General features: G+C 39.2%; 1 protein-coding gene across 4 annotated transcripts in view; it reads right to left on the reverse strand.

Moving 5' to 3' along the window:
- Positions 1 to 1,978: 1,978 nt before the first annotated feature.
- fgf22 (fibroblast growth factor 22) overlaps positions 1,979 to 24,887 on the reverse strand; it is a 39,086-nt gene continuing 16,177 nt past the window's right edge. For all 4 annotated transcript variants that reach the window (XM_047375109.1, XM_047375107.1, XM_047375108.1 and 1 more), the window contains 2 exons: positions 6,990 to 7,093; positions 1,979 to 4,285 (listed from right to left, as the gene is read on the reverse strand). In XM_047375109.1, the coding sequence (XP_047231065.1) occupies positions 4,091 to 4,285; positions 6,990 to 7,093 (299 nt within the window). In that variant the 3' untranslated portion in view covers positions 1,979 to 4,090. The remainder of the gene's footprint in view (positions 4,286 to 6,989; positions 7,094 to 24,887) is intronic.

Here is a 24,887-nt window from a genome sequence, read left to right on the forward strand (position 1 = left end):
CCGTTACAACATCGTCTGTGGTTTTCGGTATCATTTAAAGTCATACTAATCGTAGTTTACTTAAACTTCTGACTTTGAATAAAGTAATAAAAAATCCCAATAAAATTGAAATTATTTTAATCATCCTAACTGACTTAAAACAAGACAGCTTATTGTGATTTAATATTAAACACTACCAAAAATGGGTAGATGCCTTTTTTTTACACTTTATATAAATGTTTGGTTTCAATAGTATGTGCCACAGTAAAGAAGTTTATGCAATTGTTGAATACATGACCCGATGATAATTAATCCCATGCTACATTGTGCAGACAGCCTGTCAGCACTAACGAAGAGTCACTCACTTCTACATGTTGAATGCTTTAGCTCCAAAAGCAAGGGAGACAACCCTGTTTGCTTATTAATTTTGCTAACAATTATTTGACGACTTGGGGGCACTGAGACTGAAGATTTGAGATGGTCAGGTATAAAAAAAAATTAAAAACAGGGTAATAACATCCCAGTAAAAGTAACTGGGTCCTAAAACTGTAGATATTCCATAACTGCAGTCCTCACCGGCCAGTGTCCTTTAAATGTGTGTCTGCTTTAACACACCTGAATCAGTTAATTAGGTCTCTTGACTTTGTAGAACTTTTTAGAACTTGATTGCGAGCTGAAGAGTCTGTTCAGGAGTTCAATTAAGGTGTGCTGGACCAGGGACACATCTACAAATTGTAGGATACCAGCCATTGAGGATACACTGTCACATTCAATTAATTAGAATATGCATTCCGATAAGGTTCATTGGTCAGACTCAAAGTACCTTTTCAGAATAACATCTAAGCAGAATAGTCAGAGCAGCAAAAGCGCTGCAAAGGCCTGTTGGAATTCAAATGTATCTTATTCTCCTGACAAATAAATTGGCTCTTTGGAGGCCTAAGGATAGATGAAAACTAGCCAAATTTTGCACACGCATCAGTCATGCAGCAAATTAAAATATTCCAAAGGTTTCGCAAAAGTCGCAATAGAAATAGGTCCACAGCGCCCTCCTGAAAATCTCAAAATACCCTTCTCATTTACCGTACTTTATTGTAAAAGGAATGAAATTCGATACATTTGAAGAACCTCCCAAGACCTTTACAAAATTGTCTTGCACCCATGGTCTACAACAAATAGGACATTGGCCATCTTGGTTTGAATTTGTGATATTTACCTGCATTTATCTGCATTTGAATGAGCCTAGAGGTTTTGACTATTAAACACATTAATAAGGTAAATTTATAACATAGCTATAGCCCTGCCCACTGAGAACAAAATCACAGTCTTCTGTCTATTGAAATTTCAAATGTTGTCTAAGAACATTTTATAATTTTGAATTACATTTTCAAAACACCCCAGGAAGTCTTGCTTAAGCCTTCGCAGCCAAACACGAAGTGACTACAGCTACCATCAAGGAAGGATTTCGGCTGAAAATTGGCTAGTGGCAAAGTGTGAAATTGCATGATAGGCTCGCTGGAGGCGTTGAGGTGGCGATGGGGAACATCTGTGGCTGCGGCACTGCCCGGAGTGGTGCTGAGGTGCAAGGGCTGTTCAACACTGTTTGCAGCTTTATTTAATCTATGTAAGGCATATCACTTTATGAACTGAGTAGCTCAAATAAAATAACTTTTCAACAATATTCTAATTTATTTAATATGACTGTATATCTGAAACATACCTCATAAGTGTGGTAGGACTTGATGTTTTAAAAGATTTGATTAATTTCATCACCTGTAGATCCATGTTAAATACATTTTCAGATGTGCCAACATAATTAGCAATACAGAAATAATGTGTGCCAAGAGGAAGTCTTCTGCCTCAAGGCCTCTCCTACTGTAAGATTTGATCAAGAGGAGGAGGGGGATTTATGTCACACAACTCTGATGGAGATGTTTCAAACATTTCACAGACAGTCGCACGTACCAGATAAGAATTCACAGGGAAGATAAGAAATTCAGCGTGAATTTTCCAGATTTTATTTAGGTTTACCAAACTCATCTTGCACAAAGTCACTCAAGTGCTTTCTAAGAATGTATCCTTATATACAGCTGACCAATAACTGAAAACTGTGCTACATACAGTATGCAGATCACAAATGTACCAATATCCAGTAGTAGTATCATACAAACTGAGACAAACATATACTTGAATACAGCTATTTTCCTTAAAGTCCAACAGAAAAGTTGAAAATAATGCACATCAACTTCCACAATCAAAGAGTAAGAATAATGTTAAATATATTAAATGTTCTATCAGCAACAGTTGTCTAGGGTTAGCAAGTATTTACAGAGAGGCCATCTGTATTAAACTATTCACTACTCAGTTTGAAAGTTTATTGTGTCTGCTGACATGTGCTGTAGCAGAAGCTAGATAGGGCATGCTGCATGTTTTATGTTCCTGCTTTCAGAACTATTATCTATGGGCTGGGTACTAGATGAAGTCTGCCAGAAATATACCGAAGCATACAAAGATTATTGAAGAATATAAGCTTTTGAGGGCCTTAGTTTCTGTTCTTCTCTAATATATGAAGAGGTTGTAGTCATTTTACCTCTTCATATTTTTTTCATATTTGCAGTTTTGATGTTTTTGTTCACTACTTTTTAGGATTCAAAATGGAGCTGTATGCTGCGAGGAGATTTTTTTTACCAGCCATGCATCAAATTGTACCCATTTGGGGTTGTTTCAAACCCACTTTTACAGTAGATGATTTAAAGTAATTTTCTACTATATACTCATACACACAGAAATGTAGTTATTTGAGCTGAAAAAAAACAAACCGATTTGAACCCATGTTAAATATTCGAAAATCTTTTATGTCAAGTATTTTCCGAAATTATGGAGATAAATAGTGATAAAAATGCTCAAACTTCACATACAATATGAAAATTATTTTGTTTAAACTTGTATTATACCAAGTTTGTATTTATTTTTATTTATTTATTCTTTTCCCCATTTGGGCAAGCTGACTTGTACGCCCGAAGATCAGCCCAAGGTAACTCTATGCGACATCCTGCCGTTAGATGTTTTTTTGTCAAAGTAAAATAAAAACGTTACTTTAGACTATGAATATAATATAAAATGTTTCAAACTGCCGGTGGCCATACTTGGTAGAAAATATCCTCCTGATGAGTACAACTGATGAATGTTTGTTATGAAGACGTTCCATTTCTTTGTTTTTTAAATGACCAAAACTCTACATGAAATAGCAAAGGGGGGGAATGACCAGCACCGAACCCCTACTGTCAGAGTTTGTATTTATTACTAAAACACCCTATATAAAACTCTTCCTTTTAAGTCATATTTTGACTTAGAAAGTAAGAAATACCAAATTCAACACAAGAAAATGTACTGGTTTTACACAATGGTTCACTATAAGTAAACCAGTATATGAAGTAATGCTTAACACAGTGAACTCCTATGTGCAATATGTAATTTACTTTGTACCTTATGAGATTATGTTTCTTATGTAAATTTGATTACATGTTTTATTGTTTTATTTGATCATTTTACTTGATTTTTATGTCTTAAGTTAGTTTAAAGTAGTGAACTTTGCCTAAGATGTAAGGTAAAATCACTTTATTTGTTGGTTTGTTTTAGATACACAGTATAGATGAAAATAGGTTAATCTGTGATTAACCTTAAACAGATTTTTGTATGGTTTTAGAATCACCTTAAAATCACCTTAAAAATAAAAAGAACAAAGCCGTGTTTTTTACCTCTGATATTAAGCAATTGTATAATTGCTTTTTGTCTTAATACTTATCTTTTGACAAATTGTCAGTCAAGTTTGATGCAGTTTACACATACACAGGTGGAAGCTGTGCAGAAGAATGCAATATATATTTGCGTTAGACTGCACTGTATTATATTAAACTCATTAGACAATGCAGAAAATAACTTAAGAAGCAGATATTCTATCTCTAAAATGTTGCAGACCTCAGCAAATGTACATTTATGTAACATGAGGATGGATAAATAAAAAGGAAAGATTGTTGTCACATCTAGATCAGCACTAATATGAGAGGGCAGGTGAGCTAAGCAACTGCCAGTTAGAGTTCAGACTCGGATGCGACTAGGAGGGAAGCATGGGCAGGAAGTGAGTGGATGGGTGCCTTCGTCGAGCCTTGTGACCTCGCCGGGGTTTCCCGCGTCCATTCAGCGAAACAAACATCTGCCTGCCGCTGTGCTTCCAGCGAAGTGAGGCATATGTGTTGTAGCCGTTTTCCTCAATACGTTCTTTGAACTTGCAGCTTGGGGTGTACTTCACCTGCAATCAAAGAGAGGACGAAGACATATTAAGGATGTTGTAACAGGAAGGTCTAAATCTTAAGGCTGAGAGAGTTTCCTGTCAAGGCCAGCTTCTGAGAAGGCCCAAAAAGGTCAAAGTCTGTTGTTGCACTGAGAGATTTTCCAGGTGTTTGCAAATGTTGCAGTAGGGTGCTTTTTTCTACCATAAATAATCTTGATTGTTCATATTTTTAAATTAAAGGTAATGATTATAAAAGTAGAATTACAAAAAAAAAAAAAAACACACTTGCCTCACCCTTGACTATAATCATCAAAGCAAGAATTATCATATACAATTACTGGACACTTTTTTAGGCACACCTTGCCAATACAGGATTGAACCTTTTTGACTGTAGACCTGCCATCATTATTTCTGGCATAAACTCAACAAGGTGTCGAAAACAATTCTCAAAGAGTTTGGTTTATATCATCATAAACACATTTGTTTGTTGTATTTAATATGTCTGCTGACTGCAGAGGCCTTTGAAGTACAGAGAACTCGTTGTCATGCAAAATAAACCACTTTGAGATGATTTGAGCTTTGTGACCTGATGTATCGTCCTGTTGGAAGTAGCCATCAGGAGATGAGTTCACTGTGGTCATAAACGGATGAACATTGTCGACAACAGTAGCAAGAAGGCCCCATTTAAATGATGCTAAATTGGTACACCCAAAGTGTTCCTAGAAAATATTCCTGTACCATTACACCACCAGCAACAACCTGAAGCATTGATATATGGCATGTTGTTTACTCAGATTTCCAACCCTTGATGTTAATGTTGCTGAAATGCTGCTGTTGTTGTTGAAATTGAAACTCATCAGACTAGGCAGTGTTTTTCCTATCTTTCAGTGTCCAATCTTGGAAAGGCTTTGCAGATTGTCGCCTAATTTCCCTGTGTTTAGCTGACAGCTCTGTTCTAGCACTTAAAAGGCCAATTCAGATGTAGATTGATTTACTTTTCCTTACTGTGGCTGTCTGGCTGGATGGATCATGTTGACTTTGGACAAGTGACTTTGGTGTCCAAATCAGACTGTAGTGCATGGGGTGTATTGGACTGAATCAAATTGGTAGACCCAGAATTTTGCTATTATTCGTGATACCTATTATTAGTTTGTGAGTTTTAAAATGCATAATAAGAATAAACAGAGACAAAACATCTTCATCCACAGAACTTCACCTCACTGGATATTTTCTCTTTGTCAGACCATTATAAGTAAATCAAGTTCTGATTATTTCTGATGCTTGCTTTGGACATCAGCAAGTCATCAACAGCACATCTGGATAAATACACTGACCTGCTATTTATGTTAACAAGCAATTAATTAAGTATAAAATATATTTACACATTTGAAACTTCTTTTGTCCAATCTGTTCTGTGTCAGTGGGCAGCAATAGCCTTTGCTTTCTAGTTTACTGAGTCCTGACAATTACATTTTTCATTTGGAGGATCTTAAAAACACTAATCTTTGGCTGATCCTTTTTATTGGAAGGACATTTTTTTAATTCAAACGAGACTTTTTATGGATATCTTTGAGAAATGGTTTTCTTCTTGCCACTCTTCCAAGGCCAGATTTGTGCAACGTACGGCTGATTGTTGTCCTATGGACAGACTCTCCCACCTCAGCTGTAGATCTCCACAGTTCATCCAGAGTGATCATGGGCCTCTTGGCTGCATCTCTGATCAGTCTTCTCCTTGTTTGAGATGAAAGTTTATAGAGGGACGGCCGGGTCTTGGTAGATTTGCAGTGGTCTGATACTCCTTCCATTTCAATATGATTGCTTGCACAGTGCTCCTTGGGATGTTTAAAGCTTGGGAAATCTTTTTGTATCCAAATCCAGCTTTAAACTTCTCCACAACAGTATCTTGGACCTGCCTGGTGTGTTCCTTGGTCTTCATGATGCTCTCTGCGCTTTGAACAGAACCCTGAGACTATCACAGAGCAGGTGCATTTATACGGAGACTTGATTACACACAGGTGGATTCTATTCATCATCATCAGTCATTTCGGACAACATTGGATCATTCAGAGATCCTCACTGAACTTCTGGAGTGAGTTTGCTGCACTGAAAGTAAAGGGGCCAAATAATATTGCACGCCCCACTTTTCAGTTTTTTATTTGTTAAAAAAGTTTGACACATCCAATAAATTTCATTCCACTTCACGATTGTGTCCCACTTGTTGTTGATTCTTCACAAAAAATTAGAATTTTATATCTTTATGTTTGAAGCCTGAACTATGGCAAAAAGTTGAAAGGTTCAAGGGGGCCGAATACTTTCGCAAGGCCCTGTAAGTGCTTGCAGTAGACATCACACATTTATTTCGTGTGTCTGATTTTAACAATGAAAAGTGATTACTTTTGAAAGCTTGTAATGCGAGACAATAAATGGCAGATAGCATGAAAGCACTTAAATGAACCCAGCTGGCTCTTTGTCCCTGTCTGATGTTTTTTTTTTCTTTTTTCTCTTATCTATTTTGACAGTGTAACAAGATGGGTAAGGCTGCAGGTATTGTCAGTCATGGACCAGGTGTAGAGCTATGATTAAAAGCAATCCTGTGGCCTCTTTTTGGACTTTCTTGTAGAGGTTTACCTGCAATCCATCTTGTTTACCTTTCCCACCCTCCCCGTGGTCATATTTGGAAGTTTCAACCACCAACAACAATGTTATAAGGTTCTATACGCACCGATCCAAACAGTGTGCCTTTCTTGGACATTGCTAAGTACAGCCCGGTACTGACAGATTTGATGGCAACAACTCCCACACTGACGGATCGGATTTCCATCAAGCCTGAAAAACAAAAGAGGGGACAGGAGTCTGGGTTAGAGGCTTTAAAGGTTTCTCTGTTTCACCATGAAAGGCCTCTCTGCCATAAGATCACAGGTAGTATGTTCTTTAAGGACACAACAAGATATAAGCCATTCCCATCACTCAAAGGATTTTTATAATAGATATTGTCAATGTTATGCAAGTTCTGTAGTGCAAACACAGCTATAGAACACCACAGTCTGCACCTTCTGGACATTTTATGTCTGCCTTGCTGTGTGCATCAATAAAAACCTCTTTCCTCAGGATGTGACACTCCATCCTAATGCTACCAAGTGTTGTTTACTGAAAGAAATAAAGCCTATGTCTCGCTGCCACTTAAGTGGGCTCTAAAACCCAAATAGGGATGCCATACAGGCACCACACTTTTTATTTGCATAAGAAAATAATGGCTGCAGCTATGACAGAAAGGTTTTTGAGATTCCCTCCTAGTATTCTGAATTTAAGTTGATTTGAAGTCTTTCTATCTCTCTATTTTCCTGCTTACTCCTTCAAAAAGACCTTGATGTGGTTGCCTATATGACTGATGTGAAACCTTTTTCATCACTGCGAATTATTTGCCGGAAAACTAGTTTGATGTCTTATGCATATTTGTGTATAGATTTTTTTTATTTCCTTTGTATTGTGTTGTATGCCATAAAGACAAGAAGGATCATAAAGGTCTTGAACAGGGTGAACCAATATTGGTAGTAAATAGGTTAGATTTAACCCATCCAGTTGAAAAAAAACAGCAATCATATTTTTGCTAATCTATCTGACAGAAAGCAGAAATTAAAATCTAAGTATCTTCTATCCTTTTTATTAGTATGAACAAGAAATAAAGCCTAACAGATTTTACAGAAAACACAATCAAGTTTAATTTGACCTTACCTCACTCACCCTCTATTCATTTTAACTTGGGATTTCTTTACTGCTTGTATGGATGGGAGCCTGAATTTCATCAGACATACAGATCCTTGAGTACTTTCAGACTTGATCAATTTGCAACCACGAAATTCTATTTCTTTAATTTCTTTTCTCTAATAAATCAATAAAACATAGTGAAAATGTTTACATTTGTTTCACAAATATAAATCTAAAAAGTATGGTGTGGATATGTATTCAGCCCCCCTGAGTCTATACATTGTAGAGCCACCTTAAAATGCAAAACAGCTGCAAATTTCTGCCTGTTCTTTTTGCATATTAGCTCATACTGTGTCAGATTGGATGGATAGTGTCTAAGAACAGCAATGTTGCAATGTCTTATTGTACAATATTTTTCTGATTCAATTTAGCTCTGGACTTTTACTGGACCTGTTCTGGACAATAAACCTCCACTCCTATCTAAAGTCTTTTGCAGCCTTTGACGGTTTTTATTTTTTTTTTAGAAATCACGGACTGCCCTATATGCTCCATTTAGATCCATCCTTCCATCATCTTCAACCAGCTTCCTGGTTCCTGCTTAAATAAAGCACCCACACAGCATAGTACTGCCACCAGCATGTTTTGCTGTGGTGATAGTGTGTTCAAGGTTATCTATAGTACTAAATTCACAAAAGTACAATCATGTCTGTGGTTGTAGCATCAGGAACATTTGTTCATGGGGCCTTTATCTTTTTGCAAGGCACTGTATTATTATTTGAGTTGATGATTTCACATATAACATTGAACTATCTACACTTCTGTGCCAGATGGCTACCAATAACATAAGAAGCTGTCAAATGCAATATTTCTTGGGGCCTCAGAGAGTAAAACAAACAGATAAACCTCGTTCCTCTCACAGTTGTCAACATCCCTAGTTTTAGTTATGCCTAAATGAGGTCATCTGCTCCAGCCACCCACACAAAGAAGTACAAAGAATAAAAACATGATAAGGAAGAGTATTGTAAGTAAGCTCATACTCCTTTCTTCTCTAACAGGAACGTGTAAATAATGCCTTGTCGAAGCTCAGGGACAGCTGCAAGGAAGGCAAGAATGCCTCGGTTTAGTTCATCCAGGTATCTTCCCAGCTGCACCCCTATGATTCCTGCACTGCCTCTGATCCAAGGAGGAAACATTAGCACTTTAAAGGGTGTCTCTCTCTCTTTTTTCATGAGCTGTGTGTACAAACACCGGGTGTAGTCTATGGCAACACCTGGGGCGTGCAAAGGACTTGTAAGCAATGAGCCGAGGCTCGGTTGAAAATTTAGGATACTGCACGGGTTTATTGGGTATTAGTCCAGGCCAGTGAAAACTGCTGGTGCCTAAAAGTGGTGCCAGCAGTAATTGCCACCATTTGCTGTTTGGAGCTCCAGGATTGAATTTGTCACATCTGAGACATTTCAAGGATTTTTGTGTAAATAGTCACATTTGGTTATTTTAATGTGTCTTTTGGGGTTTGAAACATAGGCGAGTGTAGAAAACCGCTTCGGTTTGTTTATTTAAAAAGGGGGACATAGCTGACGCTGAATCATTTTAGTTTTTTAACTTCTTCTATTCTCAAAGCTTTTAAATTGCCATCCTAAATATCGTTTTTTTCCACTAATACATTTTATTCCTACCTGTTGCATTCATCCTTTTCAGCTAGACAAGAAAAAGATCTGAAGAAGCGAGAGGGGAATTTCCCACTCACTTACAGGAATCACTTAGGTCCTTGACGCTTGACCACACATCTATAAACACCAGGGAGATCCATATAACTCACAGGCCACCATTTGAAAAGTTACACCATTGTGTTCAGAGTGAGTTATTCCAAGCTATTAAAGAGTTTTCCTAACTGTTGAGTTTCAAATATCCCTAACCCTATCACTTTAGTCTGGGCCTTATACTAACAAAAGGTGTCAGTATGATGGTATAGTTTTCTAAGTATGCAGGGCAGATTTTCCCCTGAAATTGTTGTGAAATGTATGTAAATCCTGTTTTAAATCAAACTAGAAATGTAATGACTGCATCAAACATTACATTTATTCCTAGGTAATTTTGTTTAAAAATATTACATTTATCCTGTACAATTCCACAGAAAAAAATAAATCTGTTAGATTAATATAAGGAAAGCGGGGGCAATTACCAGGTTGTAAGTGTGCGCACTCTAAAACTAATACTTTGTTAAAACGTTTTGCCCACTCTGTCTTGTAAAACATTTTTCAGATTATGGGTTCTTCAGCAAAAGGTTTTTCTGTCAGATCTACTCCTGAACTCTGGCTAAGCCATTCAGAAACTGCAATTTTCTTCCGGTGAAACCATTATTTTATGTATTTTTATTTATGTCTGGACAGACAGTGATGATCGAAAGTTAATGTCCATGTGCCAGTGGTATTATAAAAACCTCTTGTCAGGGGGTGTGGGTGAGTTGAAGGACCAAAGCGCAGACAGGAAAGTGAGCTGAGCAATATAAAGATTTAAGAATGGTAAAACTTACAAAACAATACAAGGGGAACAGGACGTGGAGCACAAGCAGAAAAAAAGGGGCAACGAAGGTAGGCATACGGACAGTAATGGGAAAAATAACAGGAGGAAAGAAAGACAGGCAACCCAGAGGTCATACCAAGGCAATACTGAAATATGACAGGCGGTTCGGAAGTTGCATCAATGATGCATATAGTTCTTGTGGGCATCGCGCTCAGCAAAAGGGTCTCATGTAGGAATGGCTTGGGCTTGAGATACAGGAGACGTAGAGGTTGACCTGGACAATGACAGCACAAGGAGGTCTGGAGACCGGCGGCGATGGTACAGGATTTCTGGAGGTTGGCCAGAGGACTGGGAGATCCCAAGCAGAATTTTGTTTGGAGGCTGACGGGGAGTCATAGTCAACCCAGGGAGGGCTCTGGAGCCTGGCCCACAGGTTTCTGGAACCCACAGTGGAGCCCAGGAGGATGGCTTTAGGGCAACCCTCAGAGGAGCACTGGAAGACTGTGCTGGGGCATCTAGAACCCTAGGAGAAGCACTAGAGAGCAGCATGGGAGCTGGAAAATCTCAGATTGGGGCTCGGGAACAGAAAGACAAGGCGCGTCTAAATGGACACATTTGCCAGAGAACTTGGGATCAGAAACATGAGGCAGGTTGTCCTTGATCCCCTTGGAGAACTCAGGAACAAGAGCATAAGTCTTAAGTGGAGTCATAGAAGGCTAAACAGGAGGTGCAGATGGCCACAATGATCATGAAGGAGCAAGAGGTGCAGATGGCAATGAGGATGATATTGAGGTGAACCTTATTAATGATTAATCACATTTTTAGAATTGATCACAGGTGTGTACTCAAGGAGATTGAATGCATCAAATAATTTAAAAAGTGTTTTTTCAGGGTATTGTGTGGTGTAGGGGTAGAATGGGTGCTCCATTTACAGAGGCTTTGACGCAGCCATCATGGCTTCGATTCCAGACCTTGAGGCCCTTGCTGGATGTCGTCCCCCTTCTATCTCTGCCCATTTCCTATCTGGTAACTGTAAATAAAGGCCACTAGTGCTTATTAAAAAAGGTGTTTTGTCAAAGTATTAGTTTAATGGTGTTTAACCAGTTTAAAGACTTAAAGGTCTATTAAACGTGTGAAAACAATCTGAAATTAATTATCCTGGTCTCATTTTCACTATTACAAAATCCAGCCCTTTTAACACTTTTTATATCCACTGTAACATATGGTCATGACTACATGGGAGGGAATTCTCTTGAACACAAGTGGTTATGAATATCTATCATACTCTAATTAAATCCTGATGGTATTTCAAGAATGAAGATTTCTTAAGCAAATAAATAATTCAATAGTTTTGAACAAATATCACTTTAAGGAAGACCAGAGAGAAACAAACAATGAGAACAAAATAACTCTTTTTGCAGTTGGATCCGAAGGTCACCACTTTGCTTCATTCTGCAGAGCAAGTATCAACTGATGGCCCTATTGAGCAAAATAAAAAGGCACTTTTGGCTCTCCACTTGCAATTGGCAAGATCTCTTAACCTTTGACATGTTTTGGCTGGGATTGTCAATAAGCTCAAGCTGCCATTACAAGCAAATCCTGCACTATACGTGTCTAGTCAACTGTGGGCTTACCATTTATTTCTTCTCTAAGGGATTTTTAAATCAGAAAAAGTCTTTACGAAGACTCTCTTTTACTCTTTCTTCTCTTTCTTTCCCCCGTATTTTGGACGCCAGCCCATCGTCAGATCATTGAAGCCTTTTCTGACCTTGAAAAAAAAAAAAACTGAAGGGAACTAAAGAGACACTCTCCCTTAGTTATCTTTTGTCAGAATCCCAGTACAGGGATGGGGTAGGAGGGAGAAGGACAGGAGGGAGTACAGGGTGAAGGTGCTGGTTGGACAATGATGGGTTTGGTGGTGGGGGAAGGTGCCTTGAAAAACCGCCCTCTATCAAGTCTTTGTTGCCCACCTGTGAGGTGAAAAGCTGGACAAGATCTAATTAATGTACAAGTGTTCTGAATGATGGGTTCCACGGTGGAGGAAAATGGCTCCTTGTACCTCTTTTGCCCCTGTTGCCTTTTTTGCTAATTTACCAAGCCCTTCAATTTTTCATGCTGCTCCCTGAGCAACCCTACGTCCGTGGCTTCATTCTCGACCAGAGCAAGGCCTGGGAATTCTGGAAATCCCGCTGTGTTTCTGCACTTGATTAACATAACTTTTCAATTATTTCACAGTTTGCTTGCTTTTTAAATGAAGAGGGTCTTGTTGATTTTTTTTTCTTTTTTCCATTGCCCTCCTTTTCAAAAAATAAGCTTTTCATGTTGGGTTGGAGCTGCCAGGCCTAATGGCTGTGACCAGCACCTTTGATCTGCCATGACCCCCTTGAAGTGTCTGGTAGTGGGCAAAAGAGCTGCCTATGTATCAATGAGGACAAAGCATGCATCACTCACTATGGCTTTAAACACCTTGAGAAATTAGCATGAGAAACAACTTCCAGTGAAGGTCTTCAAAGTGCCGTGATAGAAACGCTTGCATGGCAAACCTTTAATGTACAACAATGCCACATTGTAGAACTTGTGGCAAAGGACATTTCTAGACATAAATTTACACTCTACACATAATGCATGCGTTCAGAATTATATAAATTACTTTTACAGTTTTATAACCTTTGATTTTCTATTTTCCAAACAATGTTTTAGGATAAAAGCAAATTGAATGACTGTACGGTTTTAATCTCAAGCCGTCAGTGGATAAGAAACAGGATGCACCCTTTACAGGTTCTCAGTCCATCAGGAGACATATGCGACAAAAAACCAATCAATGTGCACACTGAGGTGAGCATAGAATCCCACAGTCTAATAACATAACCTTTGGGCTGTGGGAGAAAACTTGAGTAGCTGGATGCAACATGCAAACTCCCCACCAAAGTGTTTCCATATTGCTTAATTTGATAGACATTTTTTTCATTTTGTTTGGCTGGGAAAGCAAACATTTTTAGCAGTGCAGTTAGTTTTGTCACTTGTAATTTGTCAAAAATACTTTTCTGTCTTAGAGTTTTCAAAACTTCTCATTTGATTTCAATAGCCCCTCAGGAATGCAGAAGGTTCAGGTTGAACTTGTTAATGGGAAAATCACAGTCTGACAAGATTTCTAGAATTGGTAACACTGAAACACTGAGGCTACTGGCATATTGTGATAAAGTTCATTATTTTCCATAATGTAATGATGAAAATTCATTCATATATTTTAGATTCATTGCACACTAACGGAAATATTTCAGGTCTTTTATTGTCTTAATACGGATGATTTTGGCATACAGCTCATGAAAACCCAAAATTCCTATCTCACAAAATTAGCATATTTCATCCGACCAATAAAAGAAAAGTGTTTTTAATACAAAAAACATCAACCTTCAAATAATCATGTACAGTTATGCACTCAATACTTGGTTGGGAATCTTTTTGCAGAAATGACGTGGCATGGAGGCAATCAGCCTGTGGCACTGCTGAGGTCTTATGGAGGCCCAGGATGCTTCGATAGCGGCAATTAGCTCATCCAGAGTGTTGGGTCTTGAGTCTCTCAACGTTCTCTTCACAATATCCCACAGATTCTCTATGGGGTTCAGGTCAGGAGAGTTGGCAGGCCAATTGAGCACAGTGATACCATGGTCAGTAAACCATTTACCAGTGGTTTTGGCACTGTGAGCAGGTGCCAGGTCGTGCTGAAAAATGAAATCTTCATCTCCATAAAGCTTTTCAGCAGATGGAAGCATGAAGTGCTCCAAAATCTCCTGATAGCTAGCTGCATTGACCCTGCCCTTGATAAAACACAGTGGGCCAACACCAGCAGCTGACATGGCACCCCAGACCATCACTGACTGTGGGTACTTGACACTGGACTTCTGGCATTTTGGCATTTCCTTCTCCCCAGTCTTCCTCCAGACTCTGGCACCTTGATTTCCGAATGACATGCAGAATTTGCTTTCATCCGAAAAAAGTACTTTGGACCACTGAGCAACAGTCCAGTGCTGCTTCTCTGTAGACCAGGTCAGGCGCTTCTGCCGCTGTTTCTGGTTCAAAAGTGGCTTGACCTGGGGAATGCGGCACCTGTAGCCCATTTCCTGCACACGCCTGTGCACGGTGGCTCTGGATGTTTCTACTCCAGACTCAGTCCACTGCTTCCGCAGGTCCCCCAAGGTCTGGAATTGGCCCTTCTCCACAATCTTCCTCAGGGTCCGGTCACCTCTTTTCGTTGTGCAGCGTTTTCTGCCACACTTTTTCCTTCCCACAGACTTCCCACTGAGGTGCCTTGATACAGCACTCTGGGAACAGCCTATTCGTTCAGAAATTTCTTTCTGTGTCTTACCCTCTTGCTTGAGGGTGTCAATAGTGGCCTCCTGGACAGCAGTCAGGTCGGCAGTCTTACCCATGATTGGGGTTTTGAGTGATGAACCAGGCTGGGAGTTTTAAAGGCCTCAGGAATCTTTTGCAGGTGTTTAGAGTTAACTCGTTGATTCAGATGATTAGGTTCATAGCTCGTTTAGAGACCCTTTTAATGATATGCTAATTTTGTGAGATAGGAATTTTGGGTTTTCATGAGCTGTATGCCAAAATCATCCGTATTAAGACAATAAAAGACCTGAAATATTTCAGTTAGTGTGCAATGAATCTAAAATATATGAATGTTAAATTTTCATCATTACATTATGGAAAATAATGAACTTTATCACAATATGCTAATATTTTGAGAAGGACCTGTATGATCATCGTATGTTGTGATACTGATGCTGTAAGGATATTAGTGCTGACTTCAACATGACCCACGACTAATACTAGCTACTTGACGAAATAATATGTATTGCACTTCCTATAATATGACATTTAAAACCACATATTTCTTCACATGTTGGGAAAGTAAATTAATCTAAGTTTCAGCAGTTTTCAGACATCTGGAGCTTTTTGTGTTTGTGGAAGGATCACAAACTTCCTTGTGACTAAAGAGTAAACTATTACCTCCCATATCTGTCACATGGGCATGGCTGTAAAGGTCCACAAGACAAGAAACGATGATCATCTTCCCGCGCCTGTGTTAGTCTGGCTGAACTCAGAAAATCCAGCTTCCAAGTTCAAGTCCAATTCACCTTATCGCTAGTACTGTACCAGAAAGTTTTTCATTCTGGTTTGTAATACATTTTATGTCCATGTAAACATGTCTACTGAATACCAGTACTGTGATAGGATGCCACCCGTGCAACAAGTCCAGTTGTGAAATTTCTTTGCTACTAGATATTCCACCTACATCTGTCAGTGGTATTAAAAGAAAGTGGAAGGCCACGTAAACTGACCGAGCAGGGTCAGCGGATGCTTATGTGCATAAGGCCTGATCTTTGAAAGGTTTGTGTGCAAAAACAAGAGCAAACTGGATTGTGTGTGCAAAACTGATCTACAAACCAAGTGAATCGAATTGCATGTGCAAAATCAGTGGAACAGCAGGCGCAAACGTTTTACCTTGTTTGCCTGCATGAATGTGCAAAACATAAAATAATGACCAAATATGCACATTTATGAGAAGAGGGTATGTAAATGTAATTGCTTACCACCCACAATGAACCTGAAACAGTTGCGGGTGCGTTTTTGCGTCTATATGTAGCACTTTTGAAAGGCACATGCAAACTGGCATGCAAAAATGTTGTGCCATGTTATTTAACAAACAAAACTGAACAAAAACAGCCACCTGAGACCAGAAAACCATCTTGGAGCCAAAGGGACCTTGAATGAAAAACAAATAATAAAAAAAACTGACCTGTGCGCTTCTTGTGCAAAGAGAGATTATTTAATTATTTTCTCTCTCATTGTTCCGTTATGGCTCAGTACGAAGCACAGTCATGTTATGGGGGGCCTGAAAGGCGTCTCTGTTTTTTTTTGTTTTTTCTGCATGGAGTTTGCATGCTCTCCCTGTGCATGCGTGGGTTCTCTCCGGGTACTCCGGCTTCCTCCCACAGTCCAAAAACATGACTGTTATGTTAAGTGGTCTCTCTGCATTGCGCTTAGGTGCGAATGGGTGTGTGCATGGTTGTTTGTTTTGTGTGTCAGTGTTGTCCTGCGATGGACAAGTGTTTTGTAGCACTTTGAGGGAGTGATATACATGTATTATTGTTATTATTATTATATATATTATATATTATATATATATTATCTGACACTCTCCATGGCAACAGCCAGTGGCATACGCAATTTCCTCATTTAAATAGGGAAGTCCAAACTGCTTTTGCACCTGTTATCTTCTGCACACGCTACCTTTGTAGATCACGCGCAACACGCCTACTTATAGAACGTGCAATTTTGTTTTTGCACAAGCAATTTCGAGCTCCTTATTTGGAATCTTTGAAGATCAAGCCCATAGTGTGCAGAGGTGGACTTTCTGCAGAGCCAGAGGCTACAGATCTCCAAATTTGATCTGGCATTCAGATTAGCTCAAGGACAGTGTGTAGAGAGCTTTATGGAATGGGTTTCCATGGCCAAGCAGCTGCATCCAAGCCACACATCACCAAGTGCAATGCAAGGCATCGGATGCATTAGTGTATCTCCATCTGGGAATCTGATGGGGAAGTCTGGGTTAGGCGGTTGCCAGGAGAACTGTACTTGTGCGACTGCATTGTGTCATGTGTAAAACTTAGTGGAGGAGGGGTTATGCTGTGGGGTTGTTTTCAGGAGTTGGGCTTGGCCCCTTAGTTTCAATGAAAGGAACTCTGAATGCTTCAGCATACTAAGAGATTTTGGACAATTCCATGCTCCCAATTTTGTGGAAACAGTTTGGAGCAGAGGTGCACAAAGCGAGGTCCATAAAGACATGGAGGAGACAGTGGACAGCTTACCAAGAGGGATTAAAGTTATTATAGCTCCAAAGAGTGGACCAATATCGTATTAAACCCTGGATTAATGGCATGTCACTTAAATTCATATCCGAGTCAAGGCCGGTGAGCGAATACTTTTGGCAATATAGTGTATGTTGAGTACTGTAGTTGGAGCCAAGGTATATTTGATTTTGCCATATGTTTCTGTTCCATACAGATCCACACAAAAATGGCATAAAATCACAGTTTGCTTCTCATTAAAGATGAATGTTAATATAAATATGAAGCTATGAAGATTTTTCATTCTGTGACAACAACTTGTACATTTGACAGTTCTTTTGAATCAAAATTATTATTTAAAACATTTAAAATTCATAACAATGTACCATTCAGATTTCAGCAAATTTTAAAATACAGAAAGTCTTCACAAACGTCACAACAAATATGAAATTATGTCAATATATAGAGATCTCTATTCTGTATGAGAAATCAAGTACCCTTGGGGTTGGGGATGGGGGTTTCTGGCCTAGAGGTCCTAATAATAAGCCTAGTTCACCTGTGCATTCCCTTCTGACCTATTCGAAGATGTTGGATTTTTTATCATTTTCTTTTTTTTTTTGCTGCTGCTGCTGTTCCACAACTTATTTGTTCTTTTTTTTTCCTTTTTAATGAGTTTACTAGAGAAAATTCTACTGTATCTTCTAAGCTGAACATTTACTCAAGTTAACAGGAAACTGCTCTGTTATAATTCAAAACATTTGAGTAAAAGGTTTATATCTAAATAATTATTAACAATGCAAAAATTCACCAACTGATTACTACCAGGCCCTTATTCACCTTCTGGTAAATTATTTAGAATATAAATAATATTTAGAAGAGAAATAATTGTTTTGCTTGTTTTTAATTGTATTGGTGTATACAGTATGTGTGTGTCTGTGTGCTTGCAGCTGACCCAAAACCAGCTGTAGGTTTACACATGCAACAACCCCACCCTCCAACCTTCCCCTCTCTTTCTGGGACTGTACCTGTCGTTCTCCCATTTCTCAGCCTGCGTTCCTCTGTCCTTGGTGTGTTTTGGTCTCAGTTTAGGTCTAGTTATTTCCTGGCTGGGTCACAACCCCAGCCCCGATCCTTACCTCCCACCTCCATACAACCCACCTGAAAATGCATCATATCTCTCAACTCTCACAGTACCAGGGTGATATATTCATCCAAATAGCAGCTGTGAGATTTTGTTCTAAGCAAAAGCTGTATGGTTTGCACACAGATGACTGCAAGAAACACAGAGAACGCTTACTAAGAAAGTCTGCAGTTGCTATTGGGACGTTATTGACAATTGTTGATATGAGTGTGAGGAAAACTAGAAAGATTCCTAAAAGTATCTGAGCTCACAACCGTCATTCAACAGATGTTAGTCAAAGAAGGCACATCCAGACCAGCATCAAGACCCTCTTGTGCCTGTGATCTGATTCTGTTCCTCAGATTAGCTCTGACTTTAAAAGTCTAAACAGTGTCTCCTTTAACTTATTTTGCTCTAAAATTCACGAGTTTACAATTACTTAGCAAGAAGCAATGTGAGCTTTGATCAGTTCTAGTCAAATAAAACTAAAGTAAATAAGAAACCAGATTACACTTGCACCTCATTCTCACTTCATTCTTTCCTGCATGTTTGATGTTTCACAGACATAAACACACTGTCACTTTTGTAATCTACCCATACACATGGTTCTGGGGGAACAATATAATAGCCACTAACCTGAAGAAGTAGGACACTAGGGAAGCAGTTTGTCTCTGAGTGCATTTCCCTGCATGCGGCCCACCCTTTTAGGAAAATAAGGACAGACGATGAATAGAAAGAACAGGAAGGCAGAGAAAAGACTGGTCCCAAGCATCGTTGCTGTTCCCACATTCCTTTAAATCCCTGGGGAAATGACAGAAAAGATGAGCCTGAAAGGAATTTGTGCGTCTTGTCCTGCTTTTTTAAGCTTAATATCATATTGTTATTATTAATATTATTATTATTATTATTAATTAATTAATTCATTCATTCATTCATTCATTCATCCATTCATCTTCTATACCGCTTATTCCATAGTGGGTCACAGAGAAGCTGGTGCCTATCCCCAGCAGTCTACGGTCGAGAGGCTGGTTACACCCTGGACAGATCGCCAATCCATCGCGGGGCAACACAGAGACTTACGGGAAAAGCAACCATGCACACACTCATTCACACCTAAGGGCATTTTAGAGTGACCAATTAACCTAACAGTCATGTTTTTGGACTGTGGGAGGAAGCCGGAGTACCCGGAGAGAACCCACGCATGCACGGGGAGAACATGCAAACTCCATGTAGAAAGACCCCTGGCCGGGAGTCAAACCCAGAACCTTCTTGCTGCAAAGCAACAGTGCTACCAACTGCGCCACAGTGCAGCCCTTTTTATTATTATTATTATTATTATTATTAGTAGTAGTATTATTATTATTATTACATAAATCATTCCAATAACGGTAAGTCAAATCAACAAGTCTCTAACTAGTTGTGACTTGGCAACATTGAGATATTTAAAGACATTTATGATTGGTAGACCACATCTTACTCATACATCTTACTTTTTTGCACAAATTACAGAAAATTGCAGTATCATTAAACCATGCCCAGTGCAGCTTTGTGCAGGTTTTTAGGTCTCTCTTCCCTGCCGTACTGACCCATGCGGGGAGGTGTAAAGCGGAGACGATCTACCTCTCTACAAGCCAGGGATCAGTTTTTTGAGCCTGTGAACAAGCAACTCACTAGTGATCTGCTGAAAGCTGACTCCCAGACTCCCTCCTGCCACAGTCGAGGCCACGAGGGGTGACATTCTCTCACATCCAGAGGCTGGTCTACTCCCCAACCCCCCGCCTTTTCTCACATGGCGCAACTGGGAAAACCACTCCAGGGATTAGCCTAGCCAGGTCTTTCAAAGGCCATTAGAGCAAATTGCAGGTATCCTGTTACTATTGCACTGGGACAGGCCAGGTGAGGGGCGCAGAGGCCAGACTAGAGCGCAAGGGTCAGCTTGGGACAAAAAGACGAGGCCACTCTGGGCCCCACTCTATCGGAGTGTCTCCCTGGCTCCACAAACTGGTAGGCCAGCATTTATGAATGGCTCACTTGATGGGACCTCTGAGACATTGTCTCACAAGCGTAACTTTAGCCTTTTTCTTTAGCGCACACCTACCCCCACACCTTGCTTTCCCAATGCTGATTTTCTTGTCTTTCAATCAATGTGCGCTTCCACACAATGCAACTATAAAATTTGACCAAAGTCACTAGCTGCAGAGCAACAGAGCATGCCAACCTGCTCCTGTGGTTCCAAAATACTTCATCATTGTTTTTCCCTTTGTCATGGTTTTAGACTAGATTGGAAGTAAATTAACCATTTCCACTTGAAATTTAAATCTAAACTGTAATGACAACCACACAATCATTAATGTGTGGTCTGTCAAAGTCTCACAAAGATGCAGGCATTAAGAGGATGATGCTGCTGATAAGTTGTGTGGATGGCTACAGGGAGTTCCGCATCCTGCCATTTTCTACACACACACACACACACACACACACACCCATACACATTCACAAACACATGACTCTTTCCCAGTTTTGTCAACCACACTCATGCAAACATAAGCACACACATGCCTCACGCTATTCCAAACGGTGGATGACAATCTAGTGGAGGGTGCTGCGGAAGTGTTTCATTAGTCAATTTCCGTTGGTAGATAAAGCCTGCGTTCCCACAGTCCTCAATGCCGGGGGGTCAAATGTGACCAATTACCCCCCGTCCCCTCGCAGTACAGATTAGTCTGTCTGATTTATCCCCAGACAGGCTGACCCGTGTACTCCAAAATCACCCTCCACATCTGGATACCTCTGTGCGATCCTGTGAGAGTGCATGAACAATGTCACCGGGTTTAAACACTGCTTTTGCTGGCAATTAAATTACTATTAAGGGCGGTGAGGATAAACCTTTAAGATAATCTCACTTTAAAAAATAAAGATTGTAGACATCTCTTTGCACTACCACACAGGTAGACTCCATACTTGTTAAGGTACTTCATTGTTTTTGTTAGTATGCACTCTATGGTTGATACATTATTAAAACACGAGCCTCCCTGGTAATGCTGAGTGGTGATTGTATGTTAGGAAACATCAATCGGTTCATTAGGGACCTCCAGGATGTTGAATCCAACCCCCCACTCATCAAAACCGAAATTTACAAGCCCAGTGGGGTCAAGCCAGCCAGAAAATGTAACACAAGAGGACAACATGAGGAAGTGGATAACCAGCAGGCGGAGAGTTGCTGTAATAAGGTTTGGGGACAGAAGAGGTGAAAAAGGTTAATGAAGTCGTTGCTCTGGATTCCAGCTCATCTGTGCCTGCATGTTTCTAAAGGGGTTCGAGTCATAGTGATCATTAAAGCTTTTCTTTAATCAGGCATGGAGAGCAAACTGCCTCCTAACAAGCAGATGACTTACTATCAAAGGTCTTGCAGATAGTTAACAGCAGATCTGCCTTTAGCAAGCTTTGTGAGTCACAATCTCTGCCTTTTCCTGTATTTGGAAAGGGGCAATAAGGATAAAGGGATTGTCTACATCAAACTGAGGTCACTGTCTGTGCAACTAAATGTCAATGAGAATGAGTAGGTCTGCTTGGCTGTCTAGAACAAAACCATACAGAGTTAAAGATAATTGTGAAATTGCCCTTTACTAGTCCTGAAAGCAATCCAAACAAAACATGACAACGTTCAAATTACTAGCCAGACTTTGCTTAAAAATCAGCCAGACTCACAATTTATATCGACTTCAGGACATATAATTTTGTATCTAATCTTTGCCATTTTGCAACTTTTCTTTGGGTTTAAGTATTTTTATGAGTCACTGAGATATATTACAAAATAAAATAATCAAATATCACACATGCCTGAACTTAGGTGTGTATAATTTTCAGAAAAGGTTGTATTACAAGCTATTTTATTGTGGTTCTTAGACTTATTTGGGCCATTTGATCCTTAAGAAATATAGATAAGAACCCTTGATAAAAGTTAGTAGATAATATTTATTAGAAACATAAATCCACATTTCCTTAGAGAAGACTGAGTAACATAGTGAAAGTGACTTTAATTATTATTACTATCAAAGCGTATAGGGGACGTCCCTTTGGCATGTATGAATTGATGCATGTTTATTATGAAACATCCAGCAGCACATAGATCCATTTTATACTCTAAAACGTTGGCTACGAAACAGCCAAAACAACAAAATATTAAAATGGCAAAAGGGGCAAAATAACAAGCCACCCCCACCTCCCCTTAAAACAAAACAGCCACAGCACGTACATTATGTTTAAAGAATAAGTTGATTGGTTCACTGATTTTTCCTTCCATTCACACCAGAATTAAGATATTTCTAATTTTACATAATCCTGTAAAAGTATTCATTCATAAGCTCACTACAACAGTACAGCAATAAAAACACAAAAGCATTTAAGATTCTGTCAAACTGTTTTCTATATGCCATTTGTCCTGACCAAACAAAAATCAGATGTGGGGTTCATCAAGGCACCCTACTCAGGCCACTTATGTTATGGAATACTGAAAGATCTCCTAAAATATTTATGCTGATCACACACAACTTTATATTTCTGAGTAACTATTTGACCACAGTTCAATACAGTCATAGTCAATGTGTCTACAAATTTCAGAAGTCATTGTTTTTGGTCCCATATTGCAAGATTAGAAATCAGGCACTCAACTTTATGTGAAGGCGTGTAAGACCACAGAGCAGGAAATAAACCTAGGTGTCATCATAGTCTCAGACTTGAATTTTAGCAGCCACATAAAGCCAATAACAAAGTCAGCCCAATAACAATTATTTTTAGATAGCAGTCACAATGTTTGATGTGTTTAATCTCTGTAAAGAACTTTCTATCACACCTGGCCAATTGATTGATTGATTGATTGATTGATTGATTGATTGATTGATTGAAATTATTATTTTGTAATCCTTCAAAATGTTGCCAGTTTTGGCCACAAATACAAATTTTGGGAAACAGAAATTGGAATTTTGGAAAACCAAATAATTTTGGAAAAATGTTATGTACACTAAAGAACTGCTATGCTAGCCTAAAGACTTAAATATATGGGATGAATATATCCACTATAAGATCAAGTCACCATGATGGTTTTCATTTTGCTTTTACAACTAGTACTTTTGGAGCCAGAAGTGCCCGAACCAAAGGATTTTGATTGTGATACTTTAAACTTAAACTGACTAAAATGCATATTCTAAGGTCCTGATAATGACTATATTATAAAAAGGACCAATAAAACATTAGAATAAATGATTGATTTTAGTCCAATACCTAAAAGAGAGTTCCCAACTGCTTTCACAAATGAGTGAGCCAGAGGCAGGTTACACCCTGGCAGCACAGAAACACACAGGACAAGCAACCATGCAAGCACACAATCATAACTAATGGCAATTAGAAAGACCAATTAACCTAACAGTCCTGTTTTTGACATGAGAGGAAACTAGAGTACCCAAAGAAAAACCACGCCTGCATGAGGGGAACATGCAAAGTCCATGCAGAAAGACTGGGATTCGAACATAGGACTTTCTTCTTCAAGGCAACAGGGCTGCATCTAGTTTAGTTTTGGAGAGTCCTCCAAACCCTATCCATCAGATTTTAAGTATGCATATGTATGGCTCAGGTGCACAGCAAGTTTCCAGTGACTGAGCACCAGGACACAGAATATTCTCTGTGGCCTGAACTTGCCCCGTATTTACATTATTAAAATGAGATAGGCATATCGCAGTTGACAGAAGGCACAAGAGTGAAATCAGGCTCCTGTCAAAGCTGTCTTTTGCTTCACTGGCCAAAGGGCCCTGACCCTAATCCCATCCACTCCGGGGGGGAGAAAGAGTGCCTGGTCAGGTACTCTACTAGCCTTTTTGGTTTTTTTTAAACTAATACAATCTTCTGTACTTTATTTGGGATTTTAAAGTTGTTTACAATTGCAAAGAAAATGATAAATGGTTTGATACATGGTTTGATTTTTTTTTCTGTATTTTACAAATAGAAATCTAAAAAATTGAAGGATAAAGCATCTTCAAATATCAGATCCTGTAAAATTTTTAAATAAAATTTATTTTTGGACCATTGAAACACATGATTATGCTTTGATTGAAACTATTCCATTGTAGCTCTGGCTGTATGTTTAGGGTTATTGTCCTGCTGGAAACTGAATCATCAAACCAATGTCATGTCTTTAGCAACCTCTAAAGGTTCTTCCAGCTTTACTCCATCGAGCTTACTCTGACCAACTTGACCTTGTCCTTGCTGAAAGAAATACATCCCCACAACATGATGCTGCCACCACCATTTTTCACAGTGATGATGGTGGGCTACGGCTGATGCAATGTGTTAATTGTCTGCTAACCATAGTGCTTTGAATGTAACGTCTGAGTATAGTTGGTCGCAATGCAATCTTTTTAGGGGT

Source organism: Girardinichthys multiradiatus, chromosome 9 (assembly GCF_021462225.1).
Source record: "Girardinichthys multiradiatus isolate DD_20200921_A chromosome 9, DD_fGirMul_XY1, whole genome shotgun sequence".
NCBI lineage: Eukaryota > Metazoa > Chordata > Actinopteri > Cyprinodontiformes > Goodeidae > Girardinichthys > Girardinichthys multiradiatus.